Source organism: Gasterosteus aculeatus, chromosome 20 (genome assembly GCF_964276395.1).
Source record: "Gasterosteus aculeatus chromosome 20, fGasAcu3.hap1.1, whole genome shotgun sequence".
NCBI lineage: Eukaryota > Metazoa > Chordata > Actinopteri > Perciformes > Gasterosteidae > Gasterosteus > Gasterosteus aculeatus.
In genome coordinates, this window is record NC_135707.1 from 14,219,263 (window position 1) to 14,241,037 (window position 21,775).

Sequence of the window (21,775 nt, forward strand, 5' to 3'; positions counted from 1 at the left end):
TTATTTTCCTCAACATTCTACACACAACAACCCATAATGACAAAGTGAAAAACGTTTTTTGCTCATTTTTGCAAATCTGTTCAAAATAAAGAACAAAAACATAACATGTAAATAAGTATTCACAGCCTTTGCCATGACACTCAGAATTTAGCTCAGGTGCATCCTGTTTCCACTGATCATCCTTCAGATGTTTCTACAACTCGATTGGAGTCCACCTGTGCTAAATTCAGTTGATTGGACATGATTGAGAAAGGCACACACCGGTCTATATAAGGTCACAGTTGACAGTGCACATCAGAGCATAAACCAAGCCATGAAGTCCAAGGAATTATCTGTAGACCTCCGAGACAGAATTGTATGGAGGCACATGGGAGAAACTCCCCAGAAATAGGTGTTCCACGCTTGTGGAATCCTACCCAAGAAGACTTGAGGCTGTAATTGCTGCCAAAGGTGCTTCAACAAAGTATTGAGCAAAGGCTGTGAATACTTATGTACATGTGATGTTTTCGTATGTCTTTATTTTTTAACAGATTTTCAAAAAAACAGTTTTCACTTTTTCATTATGGGTTGTTGTGTGTGGAATGTTGAGGAAAATAATGAATTTAATCCATTTTGGAATAAGGCTGTAACATAAAATGTGGAAAAAGTGAAGCACTGTGAATACTTTTCGGATGTACTGTATAAAATATACAAAAATGCAACCTAACAGAGGAATAATTCACAGATTGTTGACATTTCACCAAATAATACAGTATCTGAACTCCGATATAAGGAGTAGATTATTGCAAAATGGGAAACAACAGACCACAAAACTAATACTTGATGAACCGTTCTATGGAGAAGCAACTTGGCTTTATCACACATAGTAATTAAGCCAATAGGCTTAACTGGCCAAACACTGCAGAGCCATCAGCTGGGCCAGCAAACAGACAAGAGGGAAAGTAGAAACAAGTTTGACTGTAGCTGAGTTTACACGAAGCACCAAGGAATGCACTTTGCACGGGCAGCAGAGACAACGTGTAAGACAGACATACCGGAAAGAGACAACTGTGAGACATGGCACCGAAGTGACTCTCGGCAGAAGGGGAGGGCGGGGGGAGGAGCCCACAGAGACACACTGCTACGGAGTGCTTCCAGGAAAGAGCAGGGTGTTGTGGAAACGAAGTGCCGACTGCGAGAGACACGACTGTGAAGTCGTTCTCAGCAGTGGTATAATGCTCGAAGACTGACAGCCGGGACAGGCGCGGTGACAGCAATGTCTTTTTCATGCTGCTTTTGTTTTGTAACACATTTGTGGGAACTAAGTTGGAGTGGGGAAAGATTTTTACTCCAAACCACTTTAGTCTTTGGTTGAGTTGTGTATGGGATCTTATAGTGCGTTACATAAGCAGGACTCTTATCTATCAGGGGCCGTTTAGGACTCAATCTCCCACATACTGACAAAACACTCTTACGTTCACTATTGAAACGCTATCAGACTCACTACTGAATCACTCACACATACAAACAGGCACTGTAAAGCTATGCACGCGCATATATGAAACATAACATATGCATACTCGTCTGAAACACCCGTACATACAAGAAACACACATGCATACATATATACTGTGTCATATACACATATGAAATGCTCACATGCATACAAGTTGAACATTTATACATATATCTATCTGAAGCACTCATGCATGCACATATGAAAAGTTGTGTATAAATATATATATATATATATATATATATATATTTATATATATATATATATATATTTGAACACTTATGATACATTCATAACGCAGTCTCTTACATACGATTACAAAGATATGAAAAGTTTAGATACAAGTGCAAGTGTTTCGTGTACATTTGTATAAATATTTAAAATGTGTATGTATGCTCTAACATGGGGTTTGTGTGAGCTTTTCGCTGTTCAAAACATGCCATCCGGTGTAACGGAGGTAACTTCTGTACGCTAGAGAGATTTCATTTATACATACTACTGAAACGTTGTTACAGCCAACGCTCTCACGGTCACTACTGAAATTACTTGTATGAATACATGTGAAACGCGTGCACATCCTCCTTAGTAACCAGCTAGTAGAAAGAAAATTGTCAGTGAGAGAGAAAGTACCAAATGAAGTTAAAGCCTTGAAGTAACAAAAAAAGAAGAAAATTGTCCTGACATTAAAAGACGACTGAAAAAGAAGAAAATGTTGATGGGAAAATTGGTCACCAACATTTATATTTGCACAATTTTCTGACAGGAAACCAGTCGATCCAGAAGTGAATTTTCTGAAGCTCTTTTGCAAATATGCCCCTACGTGAACAGCCCAGAGAAGAGTAATTCTACTCCTTAGAAAAAAGAAGCTATTTCTAGTAGCTTGTAGCAATGAGAGGACAAAAAAAACATTGCCCACTCACTCTTAAACTTTCTATGTCCAACTGTAACACCCGGACCAGCTGTCCCTCTTATTTCTTTTTTTTTTTTTTTTTAACTGTGCAGTAGCTGGAAGGTGGTGGCAGATGGACACATTGAAACAAAGTGACAACAGACAAAATGACAAGCAGGCAGAGAAGCTGTCTCTCCTCATACCTGTGTACTCCAGGTGGAAGCCAGCGGCGGAAACACTGATGTCAGACTGGAAGGTTAAGTACAGGTTGTTGGATGTACTGTTCAGCAGTTGAGGAATTGTTGTACCTGTATTTTGGGTAGAAAAGATACAAAAGACAGTTAGGACCATGTCCTCCCCATATTTCACAATTAGGACCAACAAAAACACGCATGCATGACATGAATATGTATTGTACATTGGCTATATGCGGTGTAGATAATTCAAACTTTCTATATTCCACTTTATTACTTTACACTGAGCCAAATTCTGCAATTTGACCATTCTTATAATCAGCAGGTACAAATGAAATGGAGTAACACAGTAACCCAAATAATACAATAATTCAGAGACAATTCCATATAAAGAAACACAATCAAGTGTATGCATTTTGGATTATATATAGTCTATATTAGGCTTTAACCAGAACATAAAGCATTACAGAAGTCAATGTGCAGTGATTTTAAGACTATTTTTTTAATTCATCTGCGTGAGTCACACAAGCGGACTCCGTTATGCATTCTGAGGAGTAAATGATGCCCCATGCATCCATTGGACCCGGAAATCAAATCCACAAAATGAACAAGTACGATCTACAATTATAAATTAAAATTTGGACTGGAAAATATTATCTGTGTTGCAACAATGAGGTCGTATTCCTCAGATTCAGGTCCATATTCTCTATTCCAGGCGTATGTCTTCAGCAATCTGCATTGAGACATTTACATGTATTCATAATCACCTCCAACAGTTAAGCCCGAGATAAAATTGATTGCCAGCCATTTAAAATCCCTTAGCCTTTTCACACCGCACGCTGTCTTGCAAAGTGAGAGCTGTACTGTGAAGCTATTACAATACCTAAAGAGTTTTGCTCCAAAACGAGATATCCACCTCTTGAGATATTTGACACCTAGTCACATAAAATTGATATAATACTCTGAAGTAATTATGCTACACCAGTCCCTCTGATTCCCCCCTCCAGCTTTTAAAATGATGTGGTGGCCTGTTTCTAGTAGGTTACTATGTGGCAAGGGCTCCAATTTCAGTGAGCCCTAAGGCAAACTCAAGTATAAAACAGGACCAACATTACAAAGATCTTAAATGAAGGGACAGAAATGCGTGAAGGAGGGGGACATTTCCTTCATCTTTGACTTATTTATTAAGACAGAATTCTCAACAGGACATGCCAAATGTCATCCGCTCCACCACATGTCTGCTGCTGGGTCCCAGTGACATCTCATCTGATTGAAATTCAAGCGGGAACTGGCAACTGACATCCAGTTGTGTCCGCTTTACCTGAGTAGCTACCAAGCCTTGGAGCATTGCCATCAACCCCGTCAAAGAAATCCAGCGAATCCCAGTTGTGTTCCGTGGCGAAGGTCACAACTTGAATCTGAAAGACAAAGACACCTCAGTAGAAAGGCCTGGCTTGCGAGTCAACTTGCGGGGTTTCCTCCACGTCTGTCCAAAACGCCATCACTTCATCGCGTTATTACACAATGGCCCAGACCTTATCAATAGATTCACATGAAAATATATTTTAACCTCTCATCGAACATTACAACACTCACTTGGATGCCGGCTCCCTCGGGAACAGAGATCTTCCAGGCACAGTTGAGATAGTTTGTGTACAGCTCTGGGTATCCGGGAGAGAGGATGGTGCCTCTGCGGTGAGTCAACACGCCGCCGCAGGGAACTAGACGGAGGGAGAACAGTTTGAAAAAGAGAAAAAAAGTTAACCGGGGTTAATGAAATCAAACCACGTCAGATGATATAATTCGACGGACTCCAATGGGAGGCAGTTATGATAATGACAGGTTCTGCTTGGTATGTCATGTGAAGGAGCTTTATTTTATGACTAGATGATGATATTGTCATTTTAATGTCTCTGTGGAGTTTTGAATGGCAGCACACTCGCCCCTCGGTCTATTCAGACATAAACGGAGGAGCCCTGACGTTGTTTTATCCCTTGCAGGCCGCACAAATCACATCTAGCAGTTGCCAAAGCGATTCCTCTCACAGTGTACACCTCGTTTCCACCGCTCCCACAAGTACCGTATTTATGAAGGCACTTTTGGCGCTCAGGTGAACGTTACATTCCAGTCACTGGCCAGGTTGTGCTGACGCTGTCAAACACCTTGATGTATTTGAGTGTGGGTTAAAAAAATGTAAATGAAAAAGGGGCCATAACGGTTACAATTTCTTTATTGCTTTTCAGATGCAGCCAATTGGCTTTGTAGCCGGCCAGCAGCCTTCTACACAGTGTTTGGCTTCCTTTTTTGTCCATTAAGGATGGTGGTAGCCCAACCCTGCCGACTAGGGTACTGTGGATTAGAAACACACGACAAAATGAATTTCCTTCCTCCTAAAATGTCGTCTTGCTGGCTAATAGAGAAACAAGCGACCTAAAGCGTTGATGGAATGTTTGCTCGGAAAAATGTTTTACACTATCACAACGAAGAGACGTCCAAGTGTATTTGCCTTTCCAATGTTTCTTTCCTCTGTGAGATCTGTCGTTAACAGCTGGAATAAATCTCCTCGACATCTGTTAAGGCATCACATGTATTACAGCAAATGTATGACAAATTCCGTATACCCTAAAAAAGAAAACGCTATTCATTTCTGTCCTCCCTCCTGAGGAGAAGCAGGTGTTAATAGAGCACGTAGCATTTTATTTTGGCAGCTTCTATAGAGGGCCATGAGCAAAGCGGTCACCTGGGAGGACGAGGTCCTTCTTAAACTCTCACAATGAAGAGCCAGCTGTTATTTGTCAAGGACAAGGATTCTACCCTGTACAGGTGAACAATAATCACCGTTTTCCATATCCAACAGTCACTGCAAGGTTGGATGTCGAAGACAATGGGAGAGACGGAAAATAAGAAAGAAAATATGCTGCTCATCACAAAGAAAAACGTGCGTCAGTAAAAGCATCTTTCAGCTCTAAGCTTGCAACAATTTAAAACGCATCAATATTTTACAGACGACATCTTCCTGATAGAATTGTTCCAAAGTAACAACTCCTGTTCCTTTAGCTCAAAGTAACCCGTCACGGTTAATGCTTCTATACCACAACACGCAGCAATAAAACCTTCATACGATCACTGCCACATCATCTTCAGCTAATGCATGTCACATGTCACGCATTCACCATAGATTAACTATTGTGTCAAGACGGAAGACAATGCAATGGTTTAATTGTGTTTTGCGAAATTAAATATGAGAATCAATGCAGATGAAATCTGACAGATGTTTATGGTCCAGCATTTACCAGCAAAACAAAAAACACAGAAATAAACAAAACCATTTTAAAACAATGACACACTATAGGCGGTTTTGTTCCGGTTTATAGAACTTTAATTATTCTTGCATGACGCCACTTTTTTTGACAACCAACAGACTCATTCCAAAGGAGCAGTATTTTCAGTATAAATTAAAAGCTCCTTTGAGTCCCCCGAGCTGTCAGTTAATGTAATTGGATGAGCAAGATTAGAAATCATGACATCAATGCTCCACACACACCCTTCTGAATGTGGGTTAGGCTCATACGTCAGTTACTGCAGGTAGACTACACTCATTGTCAGGCACCATTTAACACCATCTGATATGCAGCAACTTCTAATTACGTCTATTATTCAAGATATCAAAAAGACTCCGCACAACGTGTGTCGCGTATAGTTATTTCACATCACGTGCACTACTTAAATGTGATAGTACTGTAAAGTATTACCATAAAGAGAGAAAAGGGGAAAACTGGTTTAACATTTTGCCATTAGCGTTAGCGATTAGCGTCGGTTTTTTTTTTTTTCTTCATATGTTGTTATATGTACAATCTTTAATGCATGCCATCATGCTAAAAAAAACTGTTTTATTAATAAACAGTCCCACAGGCAGTCAATTACATTGTCATTATAGAAACTTTAATAAGGCGCTGTGGCCTTTACCACACACCCAGACTGACACACTTTAATTGGTCTGGAGAGGCTATTTCAGAAGAAGCATCCAGTGTTACAAAACAAGCTCGGTTCAAAAATGTTTACTTGTTGACACCTTCGAAAAACGTTTGTCAACACTGAAATCCAACAGGTGGGCATTCGGAGTATGAATCCCGGCAATCGTTGAGCCGATGTAATAGCTGGCAGTCCTTTGTGTGTCACATTCAGCTGCCTAGCCTTCAGCTGTGCGGGGAACAGAATGGTGCTCATCAGCACTATTTACCCATACTTTTCTTTATTGAGACCTGTAAAGGCACTTTTCATTTCCAGAATATATTGGTGATGGAATAGATGTTTGAATAAAGCCAATAATCAACAGATGACAAAATGACTAAAATGTTTTAAAGCTCACAGTAAAGTACTTCAACCCAAGATCCACCACAAAAGAAACCAAAACTGATTTTTCTTCATTTTCTCTGTAAACTACCCTCTATAAAAGTCAACAAAGGCCTCCGGTTCGGCTAATTAAATCCCCATAGAATGTTGTGCTGGTCAATCAGAACAGGTAGGAGCTGGAAATGTATCTTCTGAAACAACTACTTCACATGTCTGACGCCCTCATTTCCCATAAAGGGGGCTTGATTAATTGAGCATTGTGTTTTTGTTGCAGCTTTCATAAAACTATATCCATTAATCTGGACGACCTCGCTGACGCTGGGGGAGATGCTGCAGCCAGATTCAATCTTCAGATAAAAACCACTGTTTTTAAAATGGAACCGCGCGTGCCACTGCTATTCCCTGGACACTTGGCAGTAAAACTGGGATGAACTTTGGCTTGAAATCTTCCGCACTCACCGGCTCAGACTGTTTGCCGGCTGGCACGAGGCCTAGCTGCAACGGATTTCTCTCTTCATCTGCAGTTCCTCATATTCGCACGGTAGACACGTGGGTGTCTTGGTGAGACCGAGCGTGTGTCCTTGTTCATGTGTACGGTATGTGTTTGGGTAAAAGCCTGTCTAGAAAACGCATGTAAATCTGGTCATGTGTATGAAGTTGAGATGAGTGCATGTCCATATGCATATTTAGCAGGTACATATCTACTGCTTGGCTTTGTGTAAGCCAGCCTAAGGACTGTGTAGCGTGAGATTCTGATCCCTTCAGTAAATGGTCCACACCGTGCATGGAAGTGCTGCTGGATGGTCACCAGGTGCTTGTGTTTTTTTTATCTATGTCCAAAATTAAACAGATATGGCTCTTGTTGTTTGGATTGTCAAGCGGTGCAATATGTCTGGCCGTATTGTTTTGAATAAAACATTCAAAAGATGGATTTTATCAACACAATGCAAAGCAATTACAATGATGATGTTATGTAAAAGACGTCCACGTATGATGCAGAAACATCTATTGTAATGAAACAATCATGCTAACCAGCTAGCCCACCTTCTCATGTAAAGTCACCTAAACCTCCACAGGCGAAGTGAAGACCCCATTCAACATCTGTTATTGTGAGGGAAATTGCTAGGATTGTTCATAAATCTGTCACCGATATGGCAGATATTCATTTTAAGTGACTGCGATACTTAAATCCAGGGTAATTTACTTTTTTGTCCACCACCATTATATATATATGAGAAATATATTATATTGCACGTCTGAGGTGCTGAATTGCATTTGATAATAAACTGTTACCGGGATGTACGTGGTGCATGAGTGATGTGGGCTGCATAGAAAAAGTTACCTGAAGCGTGGGCTCTTTGACACATTCACATTACTCTATTCATTTTCCCATTAGTTTGTCGAGGCACCGCACCAGAAATCCCTCATCTGGGAGGAAGATGTATGTGACATTTTGTTGCATTGTTTGTCCTTTTGCTTTATTCTTGCCTGAACTATCAAGACCAGAGGCGGCTGGAGGCTTTGCAATGGGTGACAGACATTAAGATAAAGGAATGACTAGGGGGGGTGGGAGGGAGACACCAACCATTTTGCTGCACCTGCTCCATTTTTGTGTGTGTGTGTGTGCGTGCGCGCGCGCAAAAGATGAGTGAGCTTACCAACACATGTGGGCACAGTGCCGTTCCACTGGGCCAGGGCGTTGGGCACGGCCTCACACCTGATGGCGTTGGAGCCGTGCAGCGTGTAGCCTGGACTGCATTCAAACAGCACCACCATGCCGATGCCAAAGTCGTTCCCTATCCGCCTCCCGAACCGGGGCTCAGGGACCGAGCTACACTGAGAGGCGCTCGTCCGCGGGACAGCTAGGGATGAGAGGGAAGAGAGAACAGAGCGTGGGCGGATGTGGTGGAGAGAACGATGACGAGGAGGAGGAAGAGGCGTGATCACAAGGAAAAGGAGGCATGTCATTAGTCGCTCGTCTGCTGTGCCAGGATAGGCTGGTTGACTCCACATCGTCTTGCTCCACCCAGAGCCACTCTGCTGGAAGGCCCATTACGTGTTTTGTTGTTAAAGAAGCAGAGGACACTCAATGCAAACAAATGAGGTTCCACATCAGAATTCTGGGAATGCATAAGGAAAAGCAGCCTTACCTTGGTAAACAAAGTGAAATCCTTTAGCCGTTTCGGTTCCGTTTGTGGTGAACTTGAGCGTTATTTTGTTTCCTGAACTCAAAGGCAGTGTTTCGCCTAAGTTACAAAATTAAAAGGACATCATTATATCATCTGTTTACACAATGCGGTTTACACACGTCCACAGAGAACACATACACAAAATGAAAAATAATGAAGGCAGAATATGAACTCAGTTCTGTGCAGCGTGTTGATTACAGTTGCTGATCTACTGGTATTGCTGGAAATAGATCCGATTCATTTGTATGACAATTACAACAGCTGGTTGGCTTGTGAGATTTTCATTTGGGATCTCAGGTGTTTATTGTAATCGGAATCATAATGTTTTATGTATCATTGGGTTTCATAACACCATAAAACAAATGAACGGAAGTGTGGGGAGGGGGTCTTTATCCTTTGCATAATTAAGCTTGTCGGATTTGAGATTTGTAATATGTCTGGGAAAAATAATTAATGATCAGAATTAAACCAAGATAGATTTGCTTTCTTGCAATGGTAAATTATGTCAAATCGAACTAGTCATAACTATGAGCATAAACCTAGAAGGATAAACATGAATACAACAATCGATTTAAATGTCCTGGTGTCATGCGTTTTACCTGAGTGTGATCCGTATATAGAGGAGAGAAGAGCTGAATCTGGAGAAGAGCCGTCGTGGATCTCGACCACATCACTGGTCAAAGTTTGGAAAACCACAAACTGTCCGAACAGCACTGTGAAAAAGAGAAAAATGACATAACATTAAGCCAAGTTCACTGGGATATTTATAGTGTCATAAGTATAGTTTCGGGAAAACATTAATCAGGTAAACTGGTGAGAACAGAAATCATTCAGGCTGCAGCTGACACCTTGAACGATAAACAAGGAGGTTGATGTTCTTTTGAGTGGAATACTCCCAGTTATCTTCGTTATCTTCGTTGTCTGTTACATGCATACATGAGATTCAACCTCAGCAACTAATCCATCCAAAGCATGAGGAGCACTGGGCCGCTGTACTGAAACTACTGAAAACATGATAATTAACATGGGATTGTCTCAATAATGTCGTGCATGAATATTTCCAAATGAGCATTCCTGATTATTTGTGTACACGGCTCTGAAAAATAATACAATCTTTCTCTGAGCAAATTAATAGACAGTGCTCTACTGGATCACTACTTCTGTGTGTTTGCGTCTATGCGCACACCACAGGGCTGAGCTCATTAGCATGCTCCCTGTGTTTTTCCCAAACGGCAGCTTATATCCATCAAAAGACAGGCAACAACAGCCACAGTGTTGGTGGTTAATTGAGGCGATGCACATGACAGGCTCTAACTACGGTTTAGGTGAACCCCCAACATGCCACCGGGGTAAGCGGCATCCTGCACTGAAATCCTTGTCATATGTAAAAGTACTGGCTCTGTCCATGCAACACACCCTCCTGGGCCGGAGATGCTTGTGTTAAGCCAAAAGCCACAAGCCACATAAGGAAATTTGAATTGTGAGGAGGAAATAAATGAAAAAAACACAGATATTTAACCTTTCCAGGTAAATTATTTCCCAACTGTCTCACTAAGTTTAATGGTCTTGTGTTTTGAAAACACATTTCATTCAAAAGAATAATAGTTAGTATGATCTTAACTCTTGCACAAAGAGATTAGTGTGAAATACCATCCTCTATTTGACAAGAGGGTTTCTACATGCAGGTTAACTTCAACTGGGTAACACTGACTTCTAAATTCTGAATCTTCTAACTGAAACGTTTGGTCAATAAGATGTTTTTGGTCAGTAAGAGCAGCATACAGAGACTAAACACGACTAATACAGTGGTTTGGACTGACCACAAACAAACCAACCAAGCCGGGGTGGGGGGCAAAGATGCGGATGGAGGAAATGTGGGGATTTGGGTACATTGTGCTCCGTTCCCATGATAAGGGTCCCTTACTTCTTACTCCATGTGGCATGAAACGGATAGACACACACAGCAGCCAAAAAGCTCTAACAAAGTGAATAAAACAAACAACGCGTATGCTCACCTCTATAGGCCACACACAGAAAAGAGTTTACACACAGAGAAGCAAAGGCAGACCGGTTTCTTTATTCACGGAGTAGAGATAATGCCCATGGCTGAACCACCGCCTGAATAAGAGATGATTTTACCCGTAGGGGACGCTCACTGCTGTGGTATTAGCATACCAAAACCGTCCTGTGTTGAATACTCTTAAAAACACAAACACATATACACACACACACATCTCTGCCTCTGCAGATCGACAGCCATCCATGCATGACTCCAACCTGCTCCTTTGCTGTAATCACATCCAGATATCAAGTCAATAGCATCATCGTGGTAAACTTGTTGTCTCATTTATGCAGGACTATGACGAGTCGAGGTTATGACACTTAATGCACTTGAACAATAGACAACATTTTCATGACTGGATCTTCACGTTGAATTATCCCAAAGCAGTCAAGTTGCTCTAATCAGATACCTCATGGGTATTAGATCATAACTTTAGTGCATTCCAACATCCAATACCGCGATGCCTGCTGGCCTTGAACTATGGAAAGAGCAGCACACTTACAGGTTGATCGTACTCCCATGCGGTGCTAATCCAATTGTCCTTTTGGTAGCAGTCATTTCGAAATAGCCGACAAGCGCCTGTGATGGATCCTGCTACCCTTGGTGGTTTCTGACAGATATTAATGGATTCATTGGACTGTTTAAATCATGATAAAAGCAATCCCGCGTGAGTAGAGTAATGTGGAGAACAAAAGAGTTGTAGAAGAACCCGGTTACGTATACACTTGAGATACACCTAGAGACTTCATCAAAACAGTCTCAATTCTTTCAGGCATGTTTTTAACAAAATGATGGTTCCTGTTCATTCTGGCCCAATACACACAGTTCCTGCAGATATTTGCCAGTGCATTCACCCTGTGAAAATGGTTTTCCCAATGCACCTCAAAGGAGCTCTATTGGGCTGAGATCTGGAAATAGTGAGGGGGACACATCAGGGTGATGAGTGCTTTGTGACAAGGCTTGTTCCCAGGATCTATTTGAAAAGAAATGTGCACAGTGGAAATGAATGGATGCACCCAGTCGGTAACAATGCCAAAGTTTGTAGTGGTGTCCTGATGCTGCTTGAGTTTCTTCTTAAAAACAAAAAAAGAGACGCTATTTTTCAACCTGTAGCTTATTTACTAATCTGTGTGTCTAACGGGCTGCTGGTGACGAATCATCCATTTTGCTAAATTGGTCAATTATTGATGGAGAACGCAACAAATAACACAAGCTTAACTGGGAGCAATATAATTGCTTTAGGCAATTCCTCATTGCAAATGTACATACAATAAAAGTGCTTGTTTTTGCCTCCAACGGGCTCATATTGTCAATGTTATTAGTTTCTCTCAACGTCAGGGAAAAGATACTTCAGAGAACTAAAACATCACCCTTAACTTTCGCCTTCTGTTTGTCATTGATTTATGATTTGTTGCCAGAAAAGTCGTTGTTCCCATTATTAGTTTTTGTGTCATTTAGACACAACATGGAGGAAAACAAAAAAAGGTGCCAGGTTGAAAACGTCAAAGTTATCCTTTAAGGGGATTAATGTCTGCAGGTAACATGTATTAAAAGGGTGGGGGCGATTAATGATTAATGATTAATGAAACCCAAAGTGTAAGCGCCTCTGTATGGAGATAACAAGAGGGAACGAGGCCGCGTATCTGAGCGGCTTAACGCAACGGCCACTTCACTCTAAACTTTGTTCTTTTCTGTTTTCATTCTCGATCGTCACAACTTTTGGCATGTGCTGCCGATGTAGGATCATTACAGTACAGCTGTAAGAGAAATGTCAGAATCTTAGAGGCTCTTTTCCGTCTCCGGCTCTCGACCCTCTGCTATTTTTATTTGATCTTCCCTCTACAAAATGAATGAGCACGGCCCCTTGGATCAATTGTGTATTGTGTGCAGATGATGTATTGTCAGAAAACGTGTAGATGTCGGCCACAAAAAGAATTCCACGACGCAGGGCTGACAACCTCCTGTGTGTTTTTATGCGCACACTGGGAGCAAGAGGAAAAAAAGGTCCTTTACACATCAGCCATTCTCACACGTCATAGCAGGCTAAACACAGTTGGAAATGGTGCCGTTCTATTTAGGGTGTCGCAGTTATTCCAGGCATTGACCCACTTTAATAGAACGCACCATAATTAATAGCACGTGGTTACTGTGCAATGACGTGTCAAAATGTCAACACTTATATAGGTTGTGTTATGGAACGCAAAAGGTTGATCTCCAGAGAGTGTTGAAGTTTATCCCATTGAAATGCATTCCAGCTTCAGCATTTTCTTTGGGTTACATTTATCAGTAGCATTTTAACAGCAAAGATTGTCTTCTTTTTTTTTTATTCACTCAACCGACAAACCCCGCAGAAGGACTTCCAACGGCTGAAATAATAGTTTACGCAGAGAGAGAAACCCTACTGCACACTCTACGGCTTCAAATGCTAACCTGCTAACCAACTTCCTCCATCACTGGCTAACTAACCACCCATGCTAGACGAATGCCAGGTTGCTACACGTGACAAGAATCAGAATCCATTCATGACTGATACAAACCCCTTTTCTCCACTGTCACACATGCAAGTAAACTCTAGATCTCACAAACACATTAAGCAAAGTTAGAAAATGATTGTCAATTGTCAGAACATGTTTATCTCTGCAATCCAACTGAAGCGTCATGCTGAAAACCATCTTGCTTGTCAGAGCATCCGTTATATGACTCACAAGCAACAACAAACAAACTCTTTCTTGTTGAGTACAATTTCTTCATGTCATAAATCAATCCTGCATATTTTGTTCCAGAACAATTGGCCTTGGGATTTTTCTGTGTTCCACTTGCAATGAGAGTCACCATCTTCCGGCACAGCTAGCAGAACAAAACATTGACCATACAAGTACAGAACAGTTTACCTTAAAACACCTTCATGTGACAAGATTCAAGCAAATAATGAGTTGAGCCTGTGAGATCAACCTATCCTGCTGCAAATCAAATATCAAGGTAATATTATTGGTTACAAACACTGGTGGCCATTCCTGTTTAATCCAGTACAGCTGAACCTCCACAAAACCTTGACCGCATATTAGTTCTGAGTGGTGAGCAGGTTTGGTGGAGTATTTATCTGAAAGGGAGTAGAAAAGTGCGATAAGAGGCTCTGGTTCTCAGGTGCCATGTGGAAGTTAGCCAGTGAACCCTGACTGCTTCTGCAAAGCCGCTCTCCCTCCGTTTAAGAGTTGAAGGTATTTTGTCCTGGTTTCTATTTTATTGCTTTTAACACCGCATGTGTTATTATCAATTTTCCCTTTCATCACCAGAATATTAAACAGAATAAAAAAAATGAAAAATGGAGAAAAATTTGGGTCAGTCAAACTACACTGCGGTAAGTTTAATAGATGGAAAACAGGTCCTACTTGCACTGTACAGTCACTGAATTGGGCCATGTGGAGTAAAGCAGTAGTTTAGGATACCACTAAAGTGACTGGAATGTAATGCAAACCCATTCTGCCCACTGCATTTGCTGCATCCGCATAAAAGCAAAACATGCACAATGCTCACTAAAGGCGTTAAAGACCGTCTCAGCAGCAGCAAAAGTCAGTAAAAACGGAGGCATACGTTTGTCCTTCTGGCTATGAATTATGGAGGAGCTACCTGCAGTCTGTGCTCGGTGGCAGCTCAGGCCTCCTGGGATTCTGGACTGTGACAGAATACACAGGCCTCATTTACACAAACCAGACGCATACTATGACTGCAAAGACACATATATTTTTAATGACCCATTATCACAGTGAAATTGCATTAGACCTTTGGCAGGCAGTATGTGGCAGCACCTTGGCACAAGCTGCATCCAGTCCATTAGGCATCTATCTTGGGTTTAAAAAAGAGTCACCTCTTTAGATTCAACGTGGGAAGTGGCTGGTCACCTTGAGAGAGAATATGAAGAAGGGAAAGGGAAAGCATATGTTAATGCTACTTTTCCTTCCATTTCTTTTTTTATTTGATTTGGTCCACAGTTTTACTTGTTAACTTTCAAAACAGCACAATGTTCTCTTCAGGGGCGGATCTGACAACTACCAGACCCCCTCGCACAATGCGTACAAAGAATCTCATCAACTTTAAAACCACAGGTTGTCAAATCCAGTCAATGCAGACACGCAAGAGGGTGCTCGACTGGAGTTATTCCATGTTCCAGCGTTTAATATCCTCTTATCACATATTCAGAGATCCTACAAAGAGGGATTTATGGTCTCACTAATGTGTCTGTCTCAAGAACAAATGTTGAATTCACCCACGTCTATCTCAGAGCCAAAAACAACAACCTCTTTGGTTGTATTTTCTACGGCCACAGTGGCTGAACGGATATCCAACATCCCGATTGCATCCGAAAGTTCCATGTCCTGTTAAGAAATCCTTTTCCAATCCATTAAAATGTTTATTATTTCAAACAAAGACCCTGGAACAATGTTGACCACCTCTTGACACTGGAATTTGACAGACGCACACTTCCATACACGTGAACCTGTGAAAGGCCAATCAGGATGAGGCTGGAGCAGAGTTCATACACATATTGGTATAAACTGAGGGTGGGGTATTCTGTATGCTGATACAGACGGACAAGGTATTAGTGTGGGATGCATCATATCATGAACGGGGGGGAGCAGGCAGAGTCTTACTCCTCAGCGAATATCGCTGATGAGTCAACAATCAGCCCCCAGGGTCAACGTCAACGTCTCCGTTTATCTCCCTTGTTGCCTGTCGCTCATTACGACGCTCATTCCCTAAACGCCGCGGTTTTCTCTTCTTGACTCCTCATGAATTCTCCTAATCATAATTCCTTGTCCCTGTGACGTTTTCCATAGAGGTCAAGAAATAGTGGTTATAAATAATTTCTTTGACACTTTGAATCCAGCCCAAGCATCTGAATGATAAACTTGGTGAATGTAATGTGGGACCAGCAAGTCAGAAATGCAAAACAGAAATTGTATTTGATTGAGCTGAGGCTTCAGGCAGAATTGAACTAGATTACACTGCGGCACATTATTATGTGTATACAAGCAAGAGGACTGTTTATTATGTGCATACATTATGTTGTTATAGCCTCTGCAGAATGTGCCATTGCAAACAGGGAGGTTACTTCAATCAGTCAGACAGAAACCACGACGGCTTATTCAGAATACTGTAAATCCATACAAATTACACTGTACCACTGAACTAAATATTTTCCATCTTCTAACACATGTATAAACATACAAAACCTTTTCAGTTGGGGACCCAGTTTCACTGAAGCCTATCAGATAATCTTAAGACCCACAAATAACTTTTTAGGAAAGCTCTAATGACTAAACAAAAAAGACATCTGCAGCATGCACGCAAAGACAGCTGCCTAGTTGCCCCAGGCAACACGATCTGAACTCATATGAACTATTGGATTTGATTTGGTTACACATGTTGACAAATCAGTTTTTTATACAAAAACAAACAATCAAATGTAAAGAACATTTTCCATCCATCCCATATCCCATCCATGTCCACTTCAAACAGGACTTTAATAGGCCTGCCTGTCTGTCATTGTTGACTTTCTTTTGCGTTGTTGGTGACGCCAAACCCCTTTTAGTGAACATTTCATAATGTCAAATAATTCAAACATATCTTTCATGCCAAGAACTAACAGCTGATGGCCGCCCCGCAGCCGCAGCTCTAATATTCAAATAATTACCATTAAGAGAACAGGATTAATTAGCTGCATTGAAGGAAATGCTTAAAACTCTTAACCTGTTAACTGTAGTGTGCTTGAAACATATTTCAAGTGATCAGAAATCCCAAATCAACATTTGTAGGATTAGACTGGCCTTGACAGCATAAGACGTACATCCACACAATAACGGCCCCCTCCCTCGACCCATGTGTTGAACCCTCAGGTCACTGGGCCAAAGTCAGACATGATATTTCCCACTGACCTTTAAACCAGACAGACATCATATTTCAAAGGCTTATGGCATTCTATCTGTCATATAACGGCTACACTAGGACATGCATTTGAAATCTTCCCTAGGCGGTTACAAATTTCAATTACCTGTATACCAGACACTGAAATGTGATTTCTGCTATCGCTGCCTATAGGCTACGCTGCCAAGCTGCTACAGAGAAAACAGGATTTATCTCCGTACGGTTTTATCTGGAGGTTAGAAACACTAAAATGCTGCACTCTAGCTATATCACACAACCCTTATTTTCAATATCTCAATGAAAATAGACAAATGATGGAAGCCAAAATATGGAGCACTTTAGTAGGACAAGAAACTTGGTTGTTGTACCAAAGTTAAAATTCAGATGCTCTTCAAAAGATAAAGTAAGAAAAGAAAAACTTTCGAGCTTGGCGGTACATGTTACGGCAGCCAGAAGAGCATCCCAGGTACTCTAAAAGATAGAATCCCTAAAATTACATGGATTAAGACCATGTTAAATATGTGATCCATGTATTAATAAATTGCTTTTCAGAATGTCAACCTATAGCATGGACTTTTTAATTCAACGATGTTATGGAGGTACTGTTGATGGCGTGTGTGTATATATATATTTTGTAAAACATGTCAACGGGAAGCTTTGATGTACCCGTGATATGCCATAGGCTCCATCCTAACAGTAAAGCGTGTCAGAGCAGAGCTTGTTTTTCACTACTCTCAATACGTTGTTGCTGCATCATCATCATCATCATCCGTTCTGGCTTCAGCTTTCACATCAAAGACTCGTGTATTACGAGTGCAATGAGGGGTGCACGCTTTAGAAAATTCAAGATGTCTCATTACATCATAGCTAGAGTTGTAGTTCCAACATTTTTAATTTGCTCTACCCGAGCTGTAAATACTCGTTGCTTTGTCACTACCCGAAATATATTTCCACACACAAGCCATGCCACAACAATTTTAATCATCAGCAGTGGGACTCCTCAAAAGCCTCTGTGCCTGCACTCCCTGGAGTACATTTGCAAGGCCAGGTGGGACTGTTGCTCACACACTCCATTAAGCTTTAACATGCAGTTTAAGCAAAGGCTGCAGTTATATGCAATATTTTTTTTTTTTTTAGAAGAAAGAAAAAGACCTGCGGGTTCCTGGGTTCTATGAACAGTGGGAGATGGCGACAGAATTTTTAAACTGTCGGGCCGGATCATCACAGGGGATTAATCTGTTTTCGTAAGCACGGGGCTTTGCTGAAAAGAAATCTCTGCCTACGATATTTACAGCTCTTTGAGGCAAACATAGAATATTGAACAGAAGTGCATCATGGTCTTGGAGTTTTCTGAATTATGTACACACAGAGACACTTGGATAAACCAGTGAATCTGGTGCTCCATCCATTTTCCCCAGCCCTCCGCTGCTTAACCTTCCTCTCGCAACGGAGGGTATTTTGCATATAAACACAACCCATTTTTGCTCTGATATTGTGATACTGCCGTTCTTCAGGTGGTACAACGTCACGTGTAGGAGTGGTTAACAGCTGGCAGCAGTCCCCCAACAGAGTGTTGCATTGATTAAATGTGAGTTCATAAGACGCGCATTTCAGTGAATAGAATCGCAGTGGCCTTCACTGACCTCTGACTGTTCGTAGTGTAACCATTGGCTTGATGCAAAGTCCATTCAGTTGGCAGACATATACAGTGACTGAATAATAATCGAGCGGGAGACAGGCATTTATCCCGAGTGTCAATGGCCGTAACCATCAAACATACCGATCCACATTAACAGAATACTGAAGGGCATGAAAGACAGATGAAGCACTGCAGGGAAATCAGTTACACAAATCTGAGCATTTTTCTGGGCAGCTCTATCACCCACGACCGACTACGAGGGCAAGTCTCAATTCCTTCATAAACTATCCCCTATCCTCATCATTAACAGAAAACTCACAGAAAACAGTTCATTGTTTCCCTTTGTCTTCTCTTCTCGACTCATAATTGAAGTGAAAATAATCCTTGGGACGCCCCACATTGCTATAAGCAGCAGTTGAACAGATTATATCCAACAATTTTGTGCAACTCTGTGGAAATAAAGCTTGGAGATGCTTACCAAAGTCCCCAGGGACGAAGATGTCGTAGACACAGCTCTGGCCTCTGGTGTAATTATGTGGGTAGTTTGGTGAGAGCACAGTTCCCTCTGAACCTGTGAAGTGACCACCGCAGGGAGCTGTGGGGAGAGGAGGGGAAGCAACACAGAAACAGTTTGCAAATGTGAACCTACCAACTCACTACACCTGGGGAAGTGAGGCAAAAACATACAATCAGCAAATCTACCGGAACTGGCAGAAGAGCAGAGGTCATTTGAAATGAAGTCACATTTTTACAACTTTTTGCTGCTGACAAATGTCATTTTTGCTAGAATACCAAAGCTTGAGGCACCTTGGGGACGGAAGAGGAAGTCGGAGGTGTATTTACGGGGTTAAAAGCTACAAGGGGAAAAAGCAGCGAGGAAATGTACTTTTTCCCCTTCAAAATTCCCCAAAACATCATCAATCAACAGGACACAATATCACGGAAGATCCACACGCCTTGACTTTAAATTAGCCAATATTCCACAACAGCATGTCTATAGGAACTTTAATTCAACTGAAACTGACTCACAATCAGTAAGACTAAACACACGAGTCCAGTTGATTCATACAATCTTAATTGATTTGAATACAAGACAAGTTTGTGCTTTCATGTTAGTATGTAGTAATGCATTTTGTTCTACTAGCGCTTCAAACTCTACAGCACCAGAGTGCAGGCACATATTTAACTGCCGACTATGTTCATCGGTATAAGCTCTGGTCTTTCCTGCCCCTGCATCGCATTTCAGTCCTACCTTAAGCCGTTAATGTTGTACCTAATTTGCCAAGAGGCCCTCTAACGAAGTTTGCCTCAGACCTCACGGACCGTGTGCCATCAGGTGGGGGAGCCTCGGAGGTAAGCAAATAGGCACACATTTGTCGGGGGGGGGCTGTCACCAGCTGCTCTGAACCCGCCGTGGGCTTCATATTGCACATGTCGCCGCAGTTTTGTTGAGCAGCACACGAGAAGATGAACAAAATTGAACAGAGGCGCTAATGTAGAAAGATGGATCAGCAATTTATCCGCATTTGGTTCTTGGAGTCGCGAGAGGCAGGTAATCAGAAATACAGCATGTGATTATAGAAAGTGGGGCTGGGAGTCAAACTGATTGCTCAGGCAGACTGGACACCAACACATTTTTAGAGATAACGGTAGGGGAAACACAATCTAGCTTTCAAACCAAATGCTCATACGTGTATATGCGCAGTCTTTTTAAAAGCATCATTACAAACGTCAATGTAAAAAAATAAGGGAATTGAATAAGTCTGAACTAATAGATTTTTTTTTCCACGGAAAAGAACACGTTGTTTAACCTTCATAAACTTCTAAGAAAATTCATGTATTAAACAAAACTAAAGAAACAATTGGAACTTTTCTTTTGCTGCAAGAGGGGGAAAGTAATGATAGTGCATCATCTTTGAAAATGTCAGTTTCATTATGTCATGCTGCTTGTCTCTGAAGTCTCTGGATGCATCGATACAGTTTGCAAAAGAAAGTTGTTCCGCTCTCCTCACACATTTGCTGAATAGAATACAGTAAAGGGACATTTTTCTGTATAAGAACACATTACATGAATTGCCCCCTTTGGTAAAAGCACAAGCAGTCTTGGTGCAAGCTGCAGAGACATATTAACCTATACCAGATTAGTACATAAGCAAGATTTGAAAAAAAGGGTTGCGTCTGATCTGCGATTGGCTGGCGACCAATCCAGGATGTACCCTGTCTATCGCCCGAAGTTGGCTGGGATGGACTCCCGCACCCCCGCGACCCTGTGTGCAGGATAAGCGGTTTGACAATGGATGGATGGATGGGTTGCGTCTGATTTGAGCCGTGAATGTACTCGCTCTATTACTTCTTGACCAGGACCACCTTGTAAAATACATTGAAAATCTCAGTGCGCGTAATCAAAAAAAGGTAGTGGTATGTACATACGTTTTTTTTTTTTAAATCTAACAATTGTAAAACTGTATTGTCCATCGTTTTAAATTAGAAACTTAGAGACTTAATATCCAGTTTAATATTAGATTACCTTCCAAGGGTTTCATAAACAAACAGAATACACCTGTAATCTGACCAGAGTGAGTTTCTTCAATGTTTTGTCATGTTTCAAAATACAGATGTAGTTTTGATTGTAGTTTAACCTCCACTGAGTTTCCATTTTGACTCCTTTTTGTTTATTTTTGTTTAGACCTCAAGACGCTGGATTCCCCACATGCCACAGTGATGACTCTCTTATAAAGTCCTGAAATGGAAGTAATCAAATATTGACCATACGGATGGCCCGCAGCTCTCTGCTACTCATGATGTCTGCTAATGTGGAACAGCGTTGCCGCTCACCTTGACAGCTTGGTTTGGCTCGGTCCCACTCTGGTCTCTTGCTGTTGCCCATGACGCAGGTCAGGGTAGAGTAGCCCTGCAGCAGGTAACCGGCCTCACAATGAAATGTCACCATAGATCCCAGCTTGTAGTCTGTACCCATTCTGGAGCCATTCATCACATTCCCTGGATCAAAACACGCCTCCCGCAGTTTTGCT

The 21,775-nt window shown here is 41.5% G+C and overlaps 1 protein-coding gene across 3 annotated transcripts in view; it reads right to left on the minus strand.

Moving 5' to 3' along the window:
* LOC120810582 (CUB and sushi domain-containing protein 3-like) overlaps positions 1-21,775 on the minus strand; it is a 166,740-nt gene that overhangs the window by 70,181 nt on the left and 74,784 nt on the right. For all 3 annotated transcript variants that reach the window (XM_078094170.1, XM_078094171.1, XM_078094169.1), the window contains exons 30-37: positions 21,579-21,773; positions 19,222-19,338; positions 9,720-9,833; positions 9,082-9,177; positions 8,590-8,793; positions 4,175-4,299; positions 3,900-3,996; positions 2,588-2,692 (exon numbers count right to left, since the gene is read on the minus strand). In XM_078094170.1, coding sequence (XP_077950296.1) covers positions 2,588-2,692; positions 3,900-3,996; positions 4,175-4,299; positions 8,590-8,793; positions 9,082-9,177; positions 9,720-9,833; positions 19,222-19,338; positions 21,579-21,773 — 1,053 coding nt within the window. The remainder of the gene's footprint in view (positions 1-2,587; positions 2,693-3,899; positions 3,997-4,174; positions 4,300-8,589; positions 8,794-9,081; positions 9,178-9,719; positions 9,834-19,221; positions 19,339-21,578; positions 21,774-21,775) is intronic.